Here is a 20,114-nt window from a genome sequence, read left to right as displayed (position 1 = left end):
CTTGCTACATGAGGCAGTGAGCGATATTACAATTAATGGGCTATGGTAAAGTAACCAGATCTCCGGAGCAAATACGGCAACATTTTTGAAAGGTTAAAATGAGATTACCAAATGAGGCGACTGTCTCTGTAAAAGGGGAATGTCTGTCGCTCTGGGCTATAGCTTAGTGATTTGGCATACCATTGGCTGGAGATTTGGGTGGAGCAGCACGTAGCCGTTGGGGTCAATGGCAAAGTAGTAGCCGTTTGGTCCAAACTGTAGGAGAAGGGGATAGAGAGGGAGATATTAGTAAGAGGAAGGACTAAAAAGCCCAGCTACGAAATATGAGACCTATAGTGTAAATATGTTGGTATGTGTGTGTGTGTGTGGTGTGTGTGTGCTCTTACAGTGAAGCGAGGTGTCAGTCTCTTGATATCATCCAGGGAGACATCGATAGCCATAACCCCCAAGATGAGCTGGTTTTGAGGTTTCTGAGAGATAAAACAGAGAGAAAAACAACAAGGAGTTAGGACTAGAAAGAGTCACTGTATTTCCCTCGAGGTTGAACCTCTTTCCTTGTAGGCCCAGTTCTGTGTACTGCTGCTCTGTCTGGATGAGTCAAGTCCCTCTGTGCATCCTGACTGATTCCAAAGGAAATGGGGTGCAATTGAAATCTGGTCAGTCTCATTCCCAAAAGCTTTACACGCCACCATGACTCACTGACGAGGCATTTCCAGTCTCCCTTTCAGTCACAGTGGAGGTAGGCCCGTGTCCTTTTTCGAGGTAGACATGTAAAGCATCCGTGCGCTCATCTTGAACCATTTAGCTACCGGATCATTTGTCTCTCTGATCTGTTGGTTTGATCTCTTTTGATTTTGCCTCACGACACAGTGGATCCCCTTCCTGTGGAAGCATGTGGGAGGGCTCTGAGGGACCACAGCGTCAACAAAAGGATATAAGGAAGAGCCACAAGAAAGAGGGGGATAAAAGTAAAGGATGAGACGATAATTGAGTGTATTCATTATGTATGTTTATTGTTTTTTGTCTGGTAAACATTATGGCGTGTCATAAAACCCCAGACTTAAGCTCTCCCATGGGGTCAAAGTGTCAGACATAGGTTTAGTCAGTCAATATGTTCTGACAACAGTATAGATGTGAAAGAGGTAAGTATGTGAAGACAGAATGAGAAAGTAAATAAGGAAAAAAGAAGTAATGAAGTAATGAAGTACAACATCCAAAAAGGTAGAGCTTATAAAAGAATATATTGACTGCACTAGGAAGTACATGATAATCCACATCAGCAAAAGAAGTCTTCTGCCTACCTTCATGCCTCTCTCTTTGTCAGCTTTGGTGTTGGTCTTGTTGAAAACTGGCAGTGTTCCTGTGATCACCAGACCAAGCTCCTGGCAGACAAAGCACACAACATGTTCAGTACAAGCAAATCAATCATGTCAAAATCAGTGTTCACTGTATCAATTCACAGTGTACTCCATGGTGCGCTGTGTGTGACAGACACAAAGGAGGCATCTGTTTTTGTACTATTCTGTTGATTGATGACACGCTGGATGCTGAACATCTGCAAAATCCTGACAATGGGGAATCTTCCATGGGTGTCAAGGGCTGCAACCGATGATATATGAGTTGGTGGAACACAAGTACCACAGTCTAAAAAAAGCTGTTTCTAGTAATGAGAGGCAGAGACATTTCTGGTGCAGACAGGAGGTCAGTAGAGTCACACGAGTTGACAGCTTCTTATCAGTAAACTGATGACAACATCCAAACAACTTGTCTCAGTTTACTAGGCTACCTTCTTATCTGCTGTTAACATTGTTGGGGGACAGAGTTGAAGCTGAGTTTATCAGTGACAAACAACAAATATATTTGTGCAGCGTTATTACACAAGACTCAAATTCTTTCTTCATTTGACAGCAAACAGAGCAATTTCCAATCCACTACTCCCAAAGCTCTACTTTTGTCTTCAAATGCCATTGCCATCACTGTCCTTACACACACTCCTGTGAAAGCGTGTACTGTCTTTACGTACACTTGTGTGTGAGTATGTAGCGTGTGTGTTGTTTGTACTGCATGTAACATACCAGTGCATCCAGGTAGACGTTGGTCCATTGAACCTGCTTGGCTTTCTTGTCAGCCTTGACCATGGGCCTGCCCAAAACATCCAGGTACTCCTGTAGAAAGGAGGGGAGACAGTTTTGCCACATGCACATCATCCATTCAACCACAAGGGGGCAGAAGGAACATTGGTTTGTGTATTAAAGTGAGATGGAGAGAGAGATGGACTGAGAGAGAGGTACTATGGGAAATCAGACAAAAAGACAATAACAAACATACATAGACAAAGGAGAGTGTCCTTGGTAGTGTTGTGCCCCAGTATGAGTGAAGATGTGTTGTTTACCTGAGTGTTGATTCTGATGGCACCTATGGATGGGATCTCATAGTAATACCCTGAAACAAAAAGATAAGTTTAACATTAGTTTTTACATAAGATCCATGGTATTGGGATGGCATCCTATAGAAGGATGTGAACTTCTGGGCAGAGGTCCTTATGTGCTCAGTTAAGAACTGGTACCTTACCACTGGCAATTGAGGTAGGCGGATATAAAGGTATTCCTGAAGTGCTGCGTTTATGTGTTTTCTGTGATCTTGGTGTTATTGAGGATGAATTTCATTTTATGTTTCACTGTCCCATGTACAGCGATTTGAGGAATCATCTATTTGAAAAAATTCAGTTGAAGAACCCTGATTTGTTTTGGTTGTCTGAAGGTGATATGTTGAGTTGGCTCTTTAATGAGGAGATTTTTGTTTTAGCAAGATTTATAGAAAATGCATGGCAACTAAGACAGAGACCATTGTATCTAACATAGGACATTTCTGTCATGGAAATTGAATGTTTATGAAGTGTTCTCTTTTTGAATTTGTGGAACTGTATATTATGATGTGTCATGTGGCCATCCTGACTGTTGTTGTTGTCTAGTGTCTTGTAAGCCCATATGGGCTGGGCACCATAAATGGTGCAGGACACTCAAATAAACATATCTATCTATCTATCTATCTATCTGTATCACTTTATCTTAGATACATATTTCACCTTATCCTAGACTGAAATAAAATGCTATTTCGCTTTATCCTAGACTCTGTCGTACGATTGCTTCAAAGAATATGATGAAACACAACTGAAAATTATTTTAGAAATATTTTAGAAGACATTTTAAGCATTCATATAATTGAAAATGATTGAAAATGTATTACAGAAAACTGGATAAAGTCAAAGTAACCCACTGGTTTTGGCACCTAGATCATCTTTGTGAATCACAAATCTCATGAAATCTATGGGCTACTGAGCTTGTCCTCATGTCCAACTTGTTCTATACACATCAGATATATGAATGGCTGAATGAAGATCATGTCATGTGGACATCAGTATAATAACAGAGCACTGCTATAGCCTAGTACCTTTGTTGGTGCAGGCCATCCACTGTATTGGTCCTTTGTCATAGTTGTGTTGACCCACTGAAAATGTAAAGATGCGTACCTGTAGGGAGGGCAAAGAGTGAAAAGTTGAATAGGATGAAGCACAATGAATAGTATGCACTACACTATACACACTGAGTGTGTCTCCAGTCATACCGTCTTGTCTGGGTTGTATTTGTCAAAGATCTCCTGTGCCCTCTCCTCTCCTCCGTCGGTGAAGAGCATGATAATCTTGTTACAGTTGGCTCTTGTCACATTCATCTGGGGGATACATAGGCACAAATGTGTTTTTAACCTTCATTTAACCAAGCAAAGTGCGCTGATGGAGGTGAGAGTGTTAGTCATTCACTTCCCCCGTCCAGATTTTCCCAGCTGGCCCAGAGATTTGTTCCTGCAACCTTCTGGGTCACAAGTTTGCTTCTTCCTTAAGGCTACTGCTGTCCCAAATATTAGTTTGAATAGAACTAACACACACAAACACACACAGTTTCTAGTAGATAGGAGGGAAATAACATGGAGCTGCTCTGATAAAAAACTGCAGTCTCCGATACGACCAGAAGAGGTCGACACACATTCACCCTTCATTAGAATCCACTGGGACGGAGTTATTAGTGTCCTATGTTCCATCATAATTTTCATGATTAAAGCCAATGGATCTAAATTATATCAGACTCTAAGCAGATTTCACAAGGTTTCATCAAGCCTCTGGGCTGGTCTGCATATTTCAAGGGACATTGTTGGACGAGAGAATTAATTACAGCTAGGTTTTAGAGTTTAACAGTGGCATCTCGAAAGATCCCCCCGCCCCCATCCACCCACACACACTCCTACGCCCTTATGTTCCCCAATAACCATACATATAATCCATCACACATGCTCCTACTTCTATATCAAACACACACACACACACACACAGTGGCACTGTACCGGGGCGAGCTGCTTGAAGGCCAGCTCGAAGCCGCCCCTGTAGTTGGTGATGCCCTTGGCGGTGATGCTGTGCACGGCGTCTTTCAGGATCTTCTTGTTCCTCACGTTGGCCTGCACCAGGTTCTCAAAGCAGGCCGCCTGGCTGGCCTTGTCATTGAACTGGAGGGGAGAGGGAAGGAGGGATGATGGGAAGCGGAGGGAAGGCACTTGCACATATTTTCTGTTAAATATGTGGGCTTTTTTTTTCTTCGTCGCGCTTGCATGCAGTGTTTCTTAACATATGGGTTGGGCCCCAAAGTGGGCCGAGGACTTGCTTCTGGAGAGTCCCCATATGAAAAGATCAATAAGATATTTTGATGGACCTGGGCCTCAGAGAGAGACTGAATTTATTTAATTTTGGTCCCAGGTTAAAAAACAACAGTAAAATATAATGTACATCATATTATATATCTATTCTGACTGATTATGTAACTTTTCCCCTTCATTCTATGCTTCACTCTTACGCAGTTATTACAGATGTATCTAGTTTTAAAATGACACATTTAACTACTTGGCACTGTTGCCTGTCAATATTTATCCTATGTCAAATAAAATCAGTCTAATTAAATCTAAACGGACCGAAGGGAGCTATAGGTAGAGAAGGTAGGATTGGCAGGAGAATAGGTAGGGATGTGAGAAAAGTGGCATAAGGAGGTAAAAAAAACAGAGAGCTTGATTATGGAGGTATTATGCCATAGAGACAGATATTAACTGTTTAAATTACATTAACACAGTTCTATATGCGAAGTGTCTTCAGATTAATATTAGTGAATAGTTAATGTGGAAGAGCAGATGGAACTCAATCAATTCATGCACACGCACACAAATATGAACACAGACACACACACACACACACACACACATACACAGATACATACACACACACACACACACACACACACACACACACACACACAGATAATCTACAGAGGACTGGGACATGGCTCATTAATACCTAACATCTGTCTTGGCCAAGACTGCACCCTTCCAATCATGATGATACACACACACACACACACACACACACACACACACACACAAGGGATGCATGGACACTGCTTTTCCAATGCTTCCAAAAACACAAATTAGAATATCTGCAGATACTGACTGCCGATCCAATATACGCCGTTTTTTTTCTTTATCTACATTCTCTTAGATCTGCACAGCTGTTTATAAGCCAATTGTAGATGTACAATCTGCTTGGGATCATTCTTATCCATCTAAAAATGTAGGCATCATGCTCAAAGACTCCACTCCTTTGGCAAAAGAGGAAAAATGCAGAATACTGGAAACACCAAATGAAACTGAAATAACTAAATCCCAATTATAAAAGCGGCTACACAGTCAAGTCATATTAAGCTGAATGCCTATTAGCAGCATGTGTCAGCTGTAAAAATGACAATCACCACTTTTATATATGAGATTTCAATGCAACAAGAGGCAGCCAAATGAATTTCAGAGAGGCCAAATACTGCTCAGTCACACAAACTACAAAAATATTCACTGTGGCGAGGGAAAAAGTTTCAAAAATCATGGCAACATATGGCAAACACAGACAAACTGCATCAGCAAAGAGGAATAGTGGTTGCAAGTCGAAGCTAACCGACAGACGGACAATTATGAGGAATTATCACAGTATTGAATCAACACCTCTGTGACACAGTCTTAACAAAAACTGTATGTTGTGAGTTTCACATAGCTGGTATTTATGGCAGAGCAGCCATTCAGAAACCACTTGTATCCAAGGCCCATGCACAAAGGCGCATAACCTGGTGTAAGGAGCACAAAACCTGCAGCCCTGTGCAATGGGAAAAAACAACAACATGGTCTTATGAGTCGTCTTTCAGCCATTTTTCCTTCATCCAAATAGGTTTATATTTGGAGAAAGCCAAAGGATGCCTTCAACCCACAATGTCTGTTTCCAACTGTTAAACATGCCGGTGGATGTTTCAGGCCAATATTGGCAAGACATTGGTTACCCACACAGACACACACTAATGCAAACCCCGGTGAGTAAGAACTTCATCTGCACACACCTTAAAATATATCACAGAAAGCTCAACACAACAACATATGTTTGCATGTATATGTTTGTGCACCTTTGTGTTACATTATTTTGTGCTGAAAATGATTTGTATCCAACATCGCTAGTCATGATGAGGCAGGTGTGAGCTGATTTCAACTTCAGAAAATACCTCACATTGCTCTCATTATCCCTCCTCACCAGTACTGTTAGTTCTCCTGTGCATTAGGTAGTGAGCAGTGTGCATGAGTTCACAAAAGAGGAGAGGTAAGAGCTATTTAGAACTATTTAGTGCCCATTACTTATTCAGCCTGGGAGATTGCACACACACTCATATAATGGTCGCACAAACAAACACACATTCACACACAGAGTTTTATATCAGTTCAGATACTTTGGTACATAATTAGGCATTGGGTTGTGTAACGTCAGTCCCTTTCTCTGGTTAATGAGGAGTGTGTGTGTGTGTGTGAGTGTGTGTGAATTCATCTAATAACATAGGGTTTAAATTGCACCTGCTGGCATGCTATCACTTTGCAAACTAAGGAGAGATCATTCTGACACTTATTAGTTATTATTAGTATACTGTTCACACACACACACGTACATACACCCACACACACACTCACACACACAAAGACTGGGGCTGTTTGAAGGGCAGAAGGGATTGCGAGAAATCGTGGTAAGTTTCGGAACAATTAGGACTGGTGTGTATGCAGATCTGCGTGTGTGTGAGTAAACCTGCATGTGTGTTAATGTGTGTGTCACTCCTGGGGCTTGTGTTACCACAACACCATCTGTACAGGTATTAAGAAAGAAAGCAGGATGCATCATTTCAAGATATAGATCAACAGAAGCATAATAAAAAAAATACTCTTAGGCAAAATAGACACACACATTCATACACATACAAAACAACAAAACCATATTGCCTTACTAAAAAAACACATAAACATGTCGACACACAGACAACAGAACAGAGACTTAAGCTAGACCGAGCCGCTCCAACATAAACACTCTGATCTTATTATGTAAAGCTATAACAGAGTGCTCCCTCAAAAAGCTTCAAACCACTTCTAGAAAAGTCTACACACACCTGGCTGAGCGCCACCAATATACTTATAACACCGCCACCTAATTTCATTAACTTCAAAAGCCCTTTCACTTAGCTGCTTCGAGGGCTCTAAACAAAAACATAAACTGTCGCTTTATTAAAGGAATGGAAAGAAAATGTAATTAATGGTTCATTTGGAATGCAAGCTGAAGCAGTCATATTCGTTTACTCCCATTAGGAGAAAGGAAGAGAGAGGGGAAGGGGGAGAAAAGGAGGGGAGAAGAGGTAGAAGATTTCAGAAAAGACTCAGACTTCAAGCATATCGCAATACACGATGCATCCTGTGCCACAGATACATGTAATTCAGGAGGCATTTTTCAAGAGTGCATCTTTGGCTATTCTTTCACGCGTGTGCAGGTTGATATGAAAACAAGGCATGTGGCATATGAGAAGTATTTCATACCTAATCTTTTCAAATTGGGCATTAATGGGGTGAGAGCTGAGGAATTTGCTGACAGACACATTACCTGTACGCTGAGGCTATGCAAATGCTTTCTAATTGCAAAAAGGACTTAGTAATTGTCAGCTCCATCTGGTGAGTCATGCCCACGTTGCGCTTTGCATTACTATAAATAACCTGCAACTCTGTACTGCAAGTTTGCTATGAGTGACAATTGCTAAAGAGGGTGTTGTCGTGTGTGGGGCCCATTATAGCATGAAATAGACAAAGAAACAGAGGAAAAGAAAGGATTAAAAAACAAGATATGGGCTAAACTCTTTCATCTGCTAATGGATTGGAAGGCTGACTTCAGTGCGGTGCGGGGTGGAGGAGGTGTGATAGAAAGGCTTCATATATCAGCGGAATTGTGTTTCTCCTCGACCAAATCAAGATTTATAGGGAATTCATGCTTCAGGAGAAGAAGCCGCAAAGAAGTCGCTCATTTAGGGGCAAAACAATGTCTGCTACTTCTGTTTGGGCAGTTTGATATGTCTTTTTTTGTGGAGTGCTGCATATAAATGTGTTCCTCCTGTCATTGTTTTCAGTGACTGGCCACGAGACACCTCCTGTTACCATCTATGGCAGCCTGTCCATTCATCTGTATGGAGGTAGGGTCATTCTTTTCTTGAATTGCACCCATACTCACAAATTCTGCCATTGAGGGGAAAAAAACAGTATAACCATTTAAATCTGGTGTTATTTTTCTTGCCACCAATGATTTTGCTGGGAAGCATGCATCTGCCTTAACTGACCAGGCTATGGAGCTTTAAATGATGATGGATGAACATTTCCTCGCTCCGCCTGTCAGTGAACTCCTGGAAGCCTGAGATTTCCCACAGAATTTCAATTGGGCCAGCGGAGACTTTCCTATTTCATTCCACTGTTTCATTCCAAAGTGTGGGTCATGAATACAGCGCACATTCATTTGTCATTCTCATCTTGTGGCATCTCAGGGTTTGCTCGCGTTATTTTCATGTGTTCGGTTTGTTAGGCACACATACTTGGAGTCAGCTCTGATGCGCTTATCTTTTTTAAGACATGTTTCCCTCACACACACACACACACACATGGACACACAGATGAACACACAATCATGCATGCTTGCATACGCATACACCGCCACAATAAAGATCCATCCATGTGCGGTACATTAAGTCCCTCAAAAGGTCACTGCCATGTTTAAACCAATGACTCAAACCACAAGGGTACGGTCACTCAAACAGATACGTCAAGCCACAACGCTGTCCACATTAACATTCAGCAACTGGGGACTGAAAACAAAACATATACTTTGCAATTTGAAGTGACGAATATTAAGTAGTTCTCCAGTGAATATTAATAACAGCCACGTTAGTCCTACTGGTATCTGTGGGAATACTCACATAGACCACGTTGACGTAGTCGTCATCGGAGAGGGTCTCCAGCATCTCGCCCACGGATGTCCGGATGAGTTTGAGGGTGAGACCCGAGACGCTGCCACTTCTGTAGTTTGGAAAAAAGAGGGTCTATGTTTTACAAGATAAATAGATATCATAGTATCAGTAGGAAAAACTGTACCTGCTTGAATGCACCCTCCTACTGCAGTTTTACCTCATGCTGAGACGGTATAAGGAAAGCTATGGCACTCTGCCTCCACTTCTGCCCTGCGCATCAGCAGGAAGTCTGCAAGTTTTATCAAGTTAACATTTAAGACTTTTTGAGCCCTTTTTAATGGCAGTAAAAATGAAATATAAGACCAATTTCGCAACTGAAAAATTTGAAAAAGAACTTGGACCTATCATCTAAATGGATCAATCATCTATCCTATGGATGGATGGACAAATGGACAGACAAACCTATTGTGTTTTTAAGGGAAGATATCTGCAACAATAGGGCCATATCTCAAAATTTTTCTATCAATGCCAATTCATTGAGAGCAGATTCTGGTCTCATTACGGTGCCCAGAAACAGAGGCAGAGTGGGAGCTCCTGCTTTTTCCTCCCCTCAGTTGGAAAGGCAAACATCAATAAATACACCACATATGGTGGCTCATAGCAAAGTCAGACAAAAAACATTTTTTTACATTTGCTTGTTCACATGTAAACAAGTTAGTTAGTCCCTTGTACTTGCTGGCAAGCAAAATGATTATACAAACTACAAAATGATAGACTGCTGACTATTATCTTTGACGGCTCCACACAACACAAGATCTGAAATCAACCATGACTAACATCATAAAACTATTAATGAGCCATAAGCAGAGATATGTGACTTGTGACTGTTTTTTTCCACTAACAAGCAGGCCAGATATATTATCCAGCACGCTAACAAAGTGCTAGCATCATTATTCTACATTAATGACATGAGCCGAGTGCCATCACCACGCAGCTAATGACTCACACACAAACAGCGAACGATAGCAGAAAACAAGCCACTAAATCTCAGCATTCTTATCAAGACTGGACTACTTTAATGATATTCTATATTGCAGTTCCCTTGTTAAAACTGGATATGGACCCTGCACAGATGGCTCTATAAATATACACCTTAATTGGTTCCTGCAGGTAAAGGGAGAGAAATGGACAGAAATGGGAAAAATGAGGAGTGGAGTTCCTTTAATGTTCTTTTTCACAGAGGTATGACGGTGGCAGCTTTTGATGTCTAAAAAGCCTCGTCAATCCTCTGTGTCAATTATCAGAGCTGCGTTAAGAGCTCCAAGTGGGCAAAATTTATTTTTTCATTTATCATATTGCGTTGTCATTTAGCCCTGGTGCCGTGCCACGAGTCCCATTCCAGAGTGTTATTCATCATGCCGCTCTGTCCGGGCGGTCGGGGACATCAAATTCAGACAAATCGCTTTCACTCTGTGACAACAAACCTCTCTCACACATAATCAGATCAGCATGCATTCAGCAGGGATTTGTTACTGTACACCCAGTGATGTACAGTAGTGGTGCATAAACAGATGGGTAAACTATGACTTCCAGTTGGTGATCATCATGAGGCAAACACCCACCAATATACACAAAAATCAATTATCTTTTCAGACAGGCACTGTAATTTCATAATAGTATGAAATCACAATGTGTGTTTGTTAAAGACCCCATGAAATGGCATCTTTACTTCCTGGATTTGATGCATTTCCTGATGAAACAGGATGTTGAGACAGGACATAATTCAGTGAGGGATCATTCAAAAGTCTAAACCAGTGGAATATGAGTCAGGGAGAGAAAGGCAGTTGTATTTGATGGGAGGGGTGCAGATGGGCGGGATTGTTAAAAAAAACTGATGGTTGTATTGGTTAGAAATGTATATTTACGCCTACTACTGCAGCATGAGGTCACCATGAAAGATACTCTGTTTTCCAGGAAATAAAAGTAATGGGAGTTCATTTCATGGGGACTTCAGCAATTCCATAATCCATTCCACTGTAACGGATATCGCTCTTGCAAACTACTAACTCCTCTCTAAACATCTTACGTCTTCGCTAATCTGAAATTTCGAGGCACGAATCACGAGAAGAAACAATTAGGGCTGTAAATGATGAAGTTCACCCCTGAAACGTTGAGTGTGATTTGTTTGTCAGAGCGGCACGAGTGCTGCGGCGGCCCTGAGCGGAGCGCAGCAGGGCACAGCGGGGTGAGGCCAGTCAGAGAGCGAGCATCCGGGCCTCCCGGCGCGCTAAACAAAATGGAATCTGACTGTAAAAGATGAATCATAAGGTCGTCACTCACGCATCCACCAGGATCAGCATGTCCTTGGGTGACGCCGCCCCCTGAATGTACCTGGTGAGTAATAAGACACACACACACACAGAAAAAAAGAGGAATAGCAAAGGCAATTATTATAATGCATAAATTCTGCTCTCTATCATATTATGGTTTCAGGATACCAAGATATTAGCACACATAATAGAAGTGAGATTGTGCTTTGTGCTGCAGCAGCATCTCTCCTCTACCGTCTCCCAGCAGGAAAACAAATATCACTTTCTATCATTTGCATTTGAAACCTTTGTCTTCTTTAATTACATCTCTCTTCCCATTTCCTTAATAAACAAACAGTTGCACGTCTTTGTTCAGTATTCTAGCCCTATAGGTAGCCAGCGGGGCTTTTGAAGCTAATTCAATAACAAGGTTAAAAGAATATTGGTGGCTTCCAGCCAGATGTTAATAGTTTTCTAGGAGACTAATGAAGCTTTTGTATTGGTACCCTTTGATCTGCAGTGGCTTTTAATCATCAGAGTGCCCTGATGTGTTTGTTTGAGTGGGCTTGGTTTGGCTTGTTGAGATCTGAATTCATTTGTTTTACTGTGTGTGTGTGTGTGTGTGTGTGTGTGTGTGTGTGTATAGATGCTCTTATGTGCTCGGAGCAGTTTATGCATCATGCAAATAGGATGTTGTGTGTTCATGAGTGCATGGTTGTGTATGCGTGTGTGTGAATGAATCTTTAATATAGCCATTACACAGGTGGGTTGTGTGAGCTTTGTGTGTGTGTCCCTGACAAACACTTAGAGAAATGAATTGAGAGAGAGATGACTGGAGGTTTAGGAGGACACAGACACAAAACTTCACATCCCATAATGAGCGTCTGCACTCACCAAGGTCGCCTGCGCACATCGTAGAGGTCAATCTTATTGGCTGCTTTGCTCGTGTCCATCCAAGGGGATGCTGGGATTGGGCACAAGGGGGAAAAAAAGAGTTGAGGGGAAGAGAAATATATTTTTTCACATTTACTTATGAGTGTGTGTGCAGAGCTGTAGAGGTCAGTGGCCAATTCTTCTGTAACAATGAACGCACTCTTTGAAGCATAGAGGACAAGCCAAAAGTTAACTCTTGTGACTCAGAGTGAAGAAAGGGCAGGATTTTGAAACAGCAGCAACTCATACATTATGAGAGGTATGATGGTCATGACTGCACATTCACATACATTTTTCAATGTGTGACTCATCACTGTCTGTGCCTCTTCCTCAAGCCCAAAGCCACAAGAAAGCATGCTGACAAGTCAGCCAGCAGCAACATAGTAATTGCAAAGTCTGCTTGTGTTTGTGTGTGTGTACAGAGTATGAATATATGCAACATGGTGAAGTGGCCCTTTGGTGGCAGTGCATGCTTTAGTCCCCATCACTGACCATAGGAAGGACACCAGGCTGAGGGAAAGCCCCTATTGGCTGCTGGGCGGCTCACCTGGGTAGTAGCGAGCCAATCCAGTGGCAGAGCCAAACACCTGCCAGAGGAGTGAAGGATCTTCTTCTTTGTTTTTCCGGAAAACATCCTCCAAGGCTTCTGTCCAATTTAGCTCATTCAGAACGATGGTGGCTGGAACACACACACATACACACACATGCAGGCATACACACACACACACACACACACACACAAAAAAAAAAGAAAGGTAGGATTATATGAGTCATATTTGTACAGAAGCACAAAATCATAAAAATCACAGAAGCACAAATGTCAAGGCTTTTCAACAACCATTTGCTTGGAAAAGTTTAAATCACTTGGCAACATTTCTGAAAAAGGGGAACATGCTTGAAAATGGACACACACAAACACACACAGACACACAAAGACACACACACACACACACACACACACACACACACACACACACACACAGCCTCCTCAAAGAGACTCAAACTGACATCAATCTGCTATGATGAGATGTTTCCATTTCTTTTAGTCTTCTGTTTTATCCCCCAACTCTCTCTCTCTCTCTCTCTCTCTGTCTGTCTGTCTCTCTCTCACACACACACGCACACACACACACACACCAAAATCTATTTTTATTCTGGAAAGTGAAGGAAACAACATGAGAGAGAGAGAGAGAAAGAGAGAGAGAGAGAAGGAGAGAGAGACAGACAGACAGACAGACAGACAGACAGACAGATGGGAAAAGTAGAGGGATTAAATCTAATATTTGTGGAGTGAGACATAAAAGCCATCTTCCAGGTACTCAGGAGAGAGACATACAGTAAACGTTTTGTTTACCTGTTGGCCTGCAGGAGCTGTTACAGGCTTAATGCTCCACCAATCTAGTTTGATCCAAAAAGGCAGCACTCCGCCTGGGAGAGTGGCCTGCACGTCACACTGAGGCTGTGCATGACTCACACTTGCATGTGTGTGTGTGCGTGTTTGTGTGTTCGTGTGTCTACATGTTTGTGCGGATGCATATGTGTGTTGTGTTGATGTATGTGTGTGTATCTGTGTGTGTGTACATGCGTGCACTCGTGAACATGTGTGTATTTAAAACACTGGCTCCAGTAGTCCATGTTAACACTTTAGCATACACTATGTTGAGTGATAGTAGACAACTAGAACTATCTCAAAAATGAAAACTTGTAGCAGCTCTAAAACTAAGTGGTAAATAATCATATATGATATGATTCTCCCTCTATATGATATGATATCTCCCTCTCCCTCTGGCTCCTCACTCCCTCCATGTCCTTCTCCAAAGCCCTCTTTCCATGCTTTGTCTACTGTCTAAGAGAGAGCTTAGGCCAGGCTTTAAATGGCTCCCTGTGGTATTGTGGAGCAAAGCATGTCCCTGTGATAAGTGGCAACAATTTGTCCAGGCTTGATCTCTCTGCTCCCTGTGGACGGCTCTGAATGGATTAGTCCTGCTGGTTTCCATGACATCAGTAGCAAGAAGTCTGGGGTAAGAGGACCGTATACAGCAACTGTTGGTCGTTTTGTCCCCACATTGGTCATAATGAATACCACACTAACGAGGAAACAGCAGATTCACCAACTCATTTCCCCTACAGCTGCTACTCCATGAAATCAATGTAGTGGCCGACCCATTAGGTGATGTGTGTGTGTGTGTGTGTGAGATTGTGAATGTGTGTATAGATACATTAGAGAGAAGATGCAGGGTAGACATAAAGGGAATGACTGATTGAAAGAAACAGTGTTTCCTCTTCCACTGTGTGTGTGTGTGTGTGTGTGTTTATGTGTGTGTGTTTTCTCTGACAGCTATTCTGTAAAATCGACGAGTCCATAATGGCCTCCCAGAGGGATGGGATACAGACGCACATGCGGCCCCGGCACATCACACACACACCACACACCAGAGCGAGCCACTTCACTTTGAGCACACACAAACACACATCTCCTAATGGGCAGGTCAGGCACCATTGATCAGGCCTTAACAACAATATCAGGGGTGTGGCAAGGCAGTGGCCTCTAATCAAAGCCAAACGCTGGAACAAATCACAGCTTCAATGTAAACAGATCCATCTCCGTGGCGATGTGTCTGTCGCCGTGGCGATGGCTCGAGGTCACCGTGATGAGAGGGAGAAATGAGAAGTATCACCGCAGCAACGCACGCTCCGGTCAGCTCTATTTGTCTGGCGTGATGTCATTCCCTGAGGGACTTTGGGACTAGTTTGTGTGTGTGTGTGTGTGTGTGTGCCGTATATGTCTTTTTTCCAGCACCGCCAAACTGAAAAACAAGTTGGTTTTCCCAGTGATGTCCATGTATTTTTGAATGTTTCACAATGTGTTATCAAAAAACGGGAGAACGAGATTTCTGCAGCCGGACACCAATCTCATTCTGGTGAGAATACTGAAAAGAGATAAACATAACCAGGGAACAGAGAAAAGGAGGGGATGAGATGAAGAATAAGGGAAGAGGAGAAGGTCAAGGGCTGTGAGGAGAAGAAATCTACATGAAGTGAAAAGAGAACGTTGAGAGAAGGCAGCCTGGATCCAGCTCTGAATCGTTTTTTCTTTCTCATTCGGATTGGCTCATTCGTATTCGTTAGTTAACCTTGTGACCTTATTGAATTTATAGATTAATTTGACTGTGGTTTCCTCTGAGGGAGAAGTTTGAGTGAGGATTGGGTTGGATGCAGTTAACCTCTATTTGCATGTACCCACCTGAGTGAATCAACTCCTTGCTACTGTGATTAGTCAATCATTAGAACAATCTAGTGAGGATTGAAATATCATTGATCCAGTCGATAATAAATGCAGGACAGGAGGCCTAACGGCAGCCGCGCCGGCCCCGTGAATCACACAATTCAAATATCACATGGTTAACGATCGAAGACAAGTCCGATCAAAAATGAATGATTCATGGTGCAAGAGGACGTGGGGAACTGAATACGGAAAAAGGGGATTCAAAAAATTCCCTGTGAGGTACGTAGACGCTTTCAAAAACAAATCAAACAGAGGACGCTGGCAGTGACGGATGAGAGCGACAGCAGCGGGAGGAGGTGAGGAAGAGGAGCGGAGGCTGCGCCGCGCCGAGCGACACCCTGCAGCGCTGCCTGTCGCCAGCTGTAGCTGGTGGCTGCAGCCGCCTGCGTATCTGGAAGTAATTAGAGGGTGGGGGACTGAAGTGGTGAGAACCTGCAATCATCATATCAGGAAGGGCCATCTACTCAATGATACTTCACCACTCGCTGCTGCTCGTCACACACACACATGCGCTCAGACGGCGTTCACACTGGCATACAAACACATGAAAGGATTGGAAAACAGAGGTAATGAAGAGAAGGATGAAGGAAAGATGGAAGGAAGGAGAGGAGGGCTCTGTCACGCTTTGATGCCAGTGATGCACATGTATGTGTGTGTGCCTGCGGTGCTGTGTGGGGCGGACGTTTGACAAATAGGTGATCAGTCGGTGATGCCAGTGGAGTAAGAGATGAGTGTAAATAACACACGGCTTTAATGAGTATGTGTGAAAATCACCCAGAGGGTAATGAGGAGCAGGAGACACATCACACACTCGTACACACTGTGGCTAGGGGGAAGGGATAAAGAGATATGGATACCAACACACACACAGATAAGCATGTGCACACACACACTTGACTGCCCTCTCCATCACTGTGGCACGATGAAGGTGTCGAGGTGATGAAAGTGAGAAAAGCCTTTTTGATAATCTCCACTGCCTTGACCCTGGAGGGAGTCGTGTGCTGTCTATTACCCAGCAGGAGCAATTACTCACAAAACACACACACATACACACACACGCACACACACACACACACACAATCTAATGATATCTGCAACTCATTTATACTTGAATCACAATGAAGGCCTTTTAAGCCTCACTTGGCCAGCAAGGTTGCAAAGTTTCCACCTGTTGATGCGGGTTAAAATAATCCCAAGAGAATTAAACAATACAATATGTGCCATCACACAAATCTCCTTAATTACGCTTATCATACAGTCATTACAACTCCTGTGTTTTCTCAGATGTCAAGTTATGTGGATAGGTGCGACGGGATTACTAGAAAGAATCTGCAATTTGTTTCAAGCTTTAAAAAGAGGAAGTTGCTCGCACGGAGGGGAATCCAAAAAGCAAATCCCAATCAACTGATTAGAACATTCTGGGAAGGCGCCCAACCCGTCACAAGGACACAGGTCGCAGACGTAATGACAGCGAGAGGGAGAGAGTGATGCAACGAAGGGAGGATGTGGAGAGAGAGAGAGAGGAAGAGATGGAGCAATTTGTACCTCGCGTCCCGGCAGCCAGCGCCATAAACGAACGGGGACGAGTATCGAGCGCCGCGAAAACAGAAAAAAAATCAATTTGTACGCTATGAGCTTCGCCACGGGGACTATGACTTCGACACACACACACGCACACACACACACAGATATAAACACACACACGCACGGTGTCACAGTATCTCAGCACGTCAGAGTGTGTGTGTGTCTCGGGCTGACAGGTGCCACACAGCGTTGATGCAAACGGGCATCAGGCGAGCCTCGGATCTCCCGCCGCGGCCCTGACGCTCCCGCTCGTCGCCTCGCATCGCATCCTCGCCAATCCGCCTAATGAGTGAGAAGACACGCATACACAGCCATGAGATCCATATATGGTACAGGCTTTGTATGCGACCTGACACACACACGACACACACACACACTCTCAATCTCAGTGTCTTTCCTTCTCTCTCTCTCTTTCTGACTTTCTTAAACACGTTCACACACACAGACAAACTCTGACTCATCTCCAATGCGCGCGCACACACAGACACACACACACACACACACACACACACACACACACACACAAACACACACAAACACGATAATGACTCCTGGTCCGACCACCCACTCTGAATCAGCAGGGAGAATAGATTCCCATCAGCAGGACTAGTGCGGGGGAGAGCGAGGCGGTAGTGCAGTCGTCCCCCCCACACCCCACCATTAATGCGCTTAATAACCTGGGGGGGGGGGGGGGGGGGGTGAAGTGAGGGGAGGATGGCGCGATGGAGGGCGGGGTGAAGGGGCGGAGCCGTAGAGGGAGGGAAAGATGGAGGGAAGGAAAGGAAGGAAAGAGGAAGGCAGGAAGAAGAAGGTGGGGGAAAAGCTGAACAGACAGAGCAAGAGAAGGGAGGGAAAAAGAGAGAGAGAGAGAAAGGGACACAATGAAAAGTGTGTGTGTGTGTGTGTGTGTGTGTGTGTGTGTGTGTGCGTGTTGGAATTGAAGGAGGGGAGGATGACACACCTCTCCTCTCTCCTCAAGCAGCAATAAAAACCACAAGGACGCCAGCCTGGTCTAGACAATGTCCCCTAATCAAGTTACCAGCCCTCCCTCGACACAACAAGATAGAACACTAGGGTGTGTCTAAATGTGTGTGTGTGTGTGAGTAAAAAGACAGAGACACACACACACACACACACTCGCATACACATTGCCATGGCAACGCTGACAGCGCCGGCCAGCCGGAGTGGCATCAATGTGGCAGCCCGTCCTCGGAGAGAGAAGGCGGAGGGGAGAGAGAGAGAGAGAGAGAGAGAGAGAGAGAGAGAGAGAGAGAGAGAGAGAGAGAGAGAGAGAGAGAGAGAGAGGGTGAAAGAAAGAGAGAGAGAGAGAGAGATGAGTAACGCAGACGGTCACCGCCATAAACATCGGACAAAGAGAGGAAGGGACAGATGAGCTGCAGGGACATCACCTCATCCCTCCGATTAGCCACTCGAAGCAAAAGAATAAGAGAGCAGAGGATGAGAGAGATCAATGGAGAGAGAGAGGGGGAAAGAAAGAGAGAAGGAGAATTAAATAGAGAGAAGGATAAAGACTGTTAGAGAGAGAGAAAGCAAAAGAGAGAGAGAGAGTGAGAGAGAGAGAGAGATGAATCACACCAGGAACAACCCCCACCCCCAAACACCCCCACCCCACCCCACCATCCTCCCTTTCATCATTATAACTCTTGCTTGTAAAAATAACTGAGTGCATTTGGCCATTTGGCAATGACAAAAATGTCTGCACAGTCAGAAGCCTCAAAGGCCCGCCACTCTGGACATTTATAGTCAAGCTTATCTGGAGTCACATGCTCTAATTAGGGCATGAGAGGGACATGACCAACTCCACTGCATTTAGCAAACCCAGCGCAGCGATCATTAGTGAAACTGATACTGAGCGCTCAATCGATGCCAAAGAGGCTATCAGCTCATACTGTAGATCTGGCTAAACTACAATTATTTCAGCTATTCGGTTATTATTATATGCTGTAATGCCTACTAAACTTGTGCTTCACCATTCCCAGATGTAAGTTACAGCATTATATAATCATGTGTTATTATTATGTATTAATTTAAGTGTCAAGTTGAACACTTTGTGAAGCCAGTGATCCAATGCTATTATGCTATCTTTCTTTAGCCCTTGGGCTGTCATTGCCAGTGATCTGATTTTTATGTAGATTTATATAGATTCAGATAGGAGTGAGGTCACATGTCAATTGAAAATGGCTTCAAACTGAAGTAAATATGAATTGCTTCCTCTCATCCCTAGCTTTCCTTCATGTTCAGTTTTCCTTTCTCAAGCCTTTTCTGCCTCTTCTTATTCCTCATCCTCCCTCCCTCCGTACTGAGTGTGTGTGTGTGTGTGTGCGCGTGTGTTTGTCTGCGAGGAAGGACATGGCCTGCATGTTTCTAAAATGTGTGTATCGGCGCATGCTTGGTGTACCCTTATGTTTGTGTGTGTGTGTGTCCTTGTGCATGTGCCTGTGTGTGTCCTTGTGCATACCCTGTTCTCATCAGTGTTCTGGAAGAAGAGGCTCATGGGTGAGCTCATGAGTGTGTGGTGTGTGTGTGTGTATGTGTGTGTGTGTGTGTGTGTGTGTGTGTGCGTGTGTGTGTGTGTACAGTATGTGTACAGTACATGTT

At 43.6% G+C, this 20,114-nt stretch overlaps 1 protein-coding gene across 1 annotated transcript in view; it reads right to left on the bottom strand.

Annotated features, from left to right (window-relative positions):
* Window positions 1–20,114, bottom strand: part of LOC139663158 (voltage-dependent calcium channel subunit alpha-2/delta-1-like) — an 89,069-nt gene that overhangs the window by 23,462 nt on the left and 45,493 nt on the right. The window contains 12 exon segments of the mRNA XM_071541721.1: window positions 181–255; window positions 387–470; window positions 1,302–1,382; window positions 2,076–2,165; window positions 2,393–2,442; window positions 3,451–3,529; window positions 3,625–3,729; window positions 4,396–4,554; window positions 9,393–9,492; window positions 11,724–11,774; window positions 12,587–12,656; window positions 13,173–13,304. Of these exon segments, the coding sequence (XP_071397822.1) occupies window positions 181–255; window positions 387–470; window positions 1,302–1,382; window positions 2,076–2,165; window positions 2,393–2,442; window positions 3,451–3,529; window positions 3,625–3,729; window positions 4,396–4,554; window positions 9,393–9,492; window positions 11,724–11,774; window positions 12,587–12,656; window positions 13,173–13,304 (1,076 nt within the window).

Source organism: Centroberyx affinis, unplaced genomic scaffold, assembly GCF_046629955.1.
Source record: "Centroberyx affinis isolate AG114_WGS23_722 - 3 ecotype Tasmania unplaced genomic scaffold, CSIRO-AGI_Caff_v1 ptg003935l_1, whole genome shotgun sequence".
Classification (NCBI taxonomy): Eukaryota; Metazoa; Chordata; class Actinopteri; order Beryciformes; family Berycidae; genus Centroberyx; species Centroberyx affinis.
The sequence above is the reverse complement of the archived record's forward strand: the minus strand, read 5'-3'. Positions and strand labels throughout refer to the sequence as shown.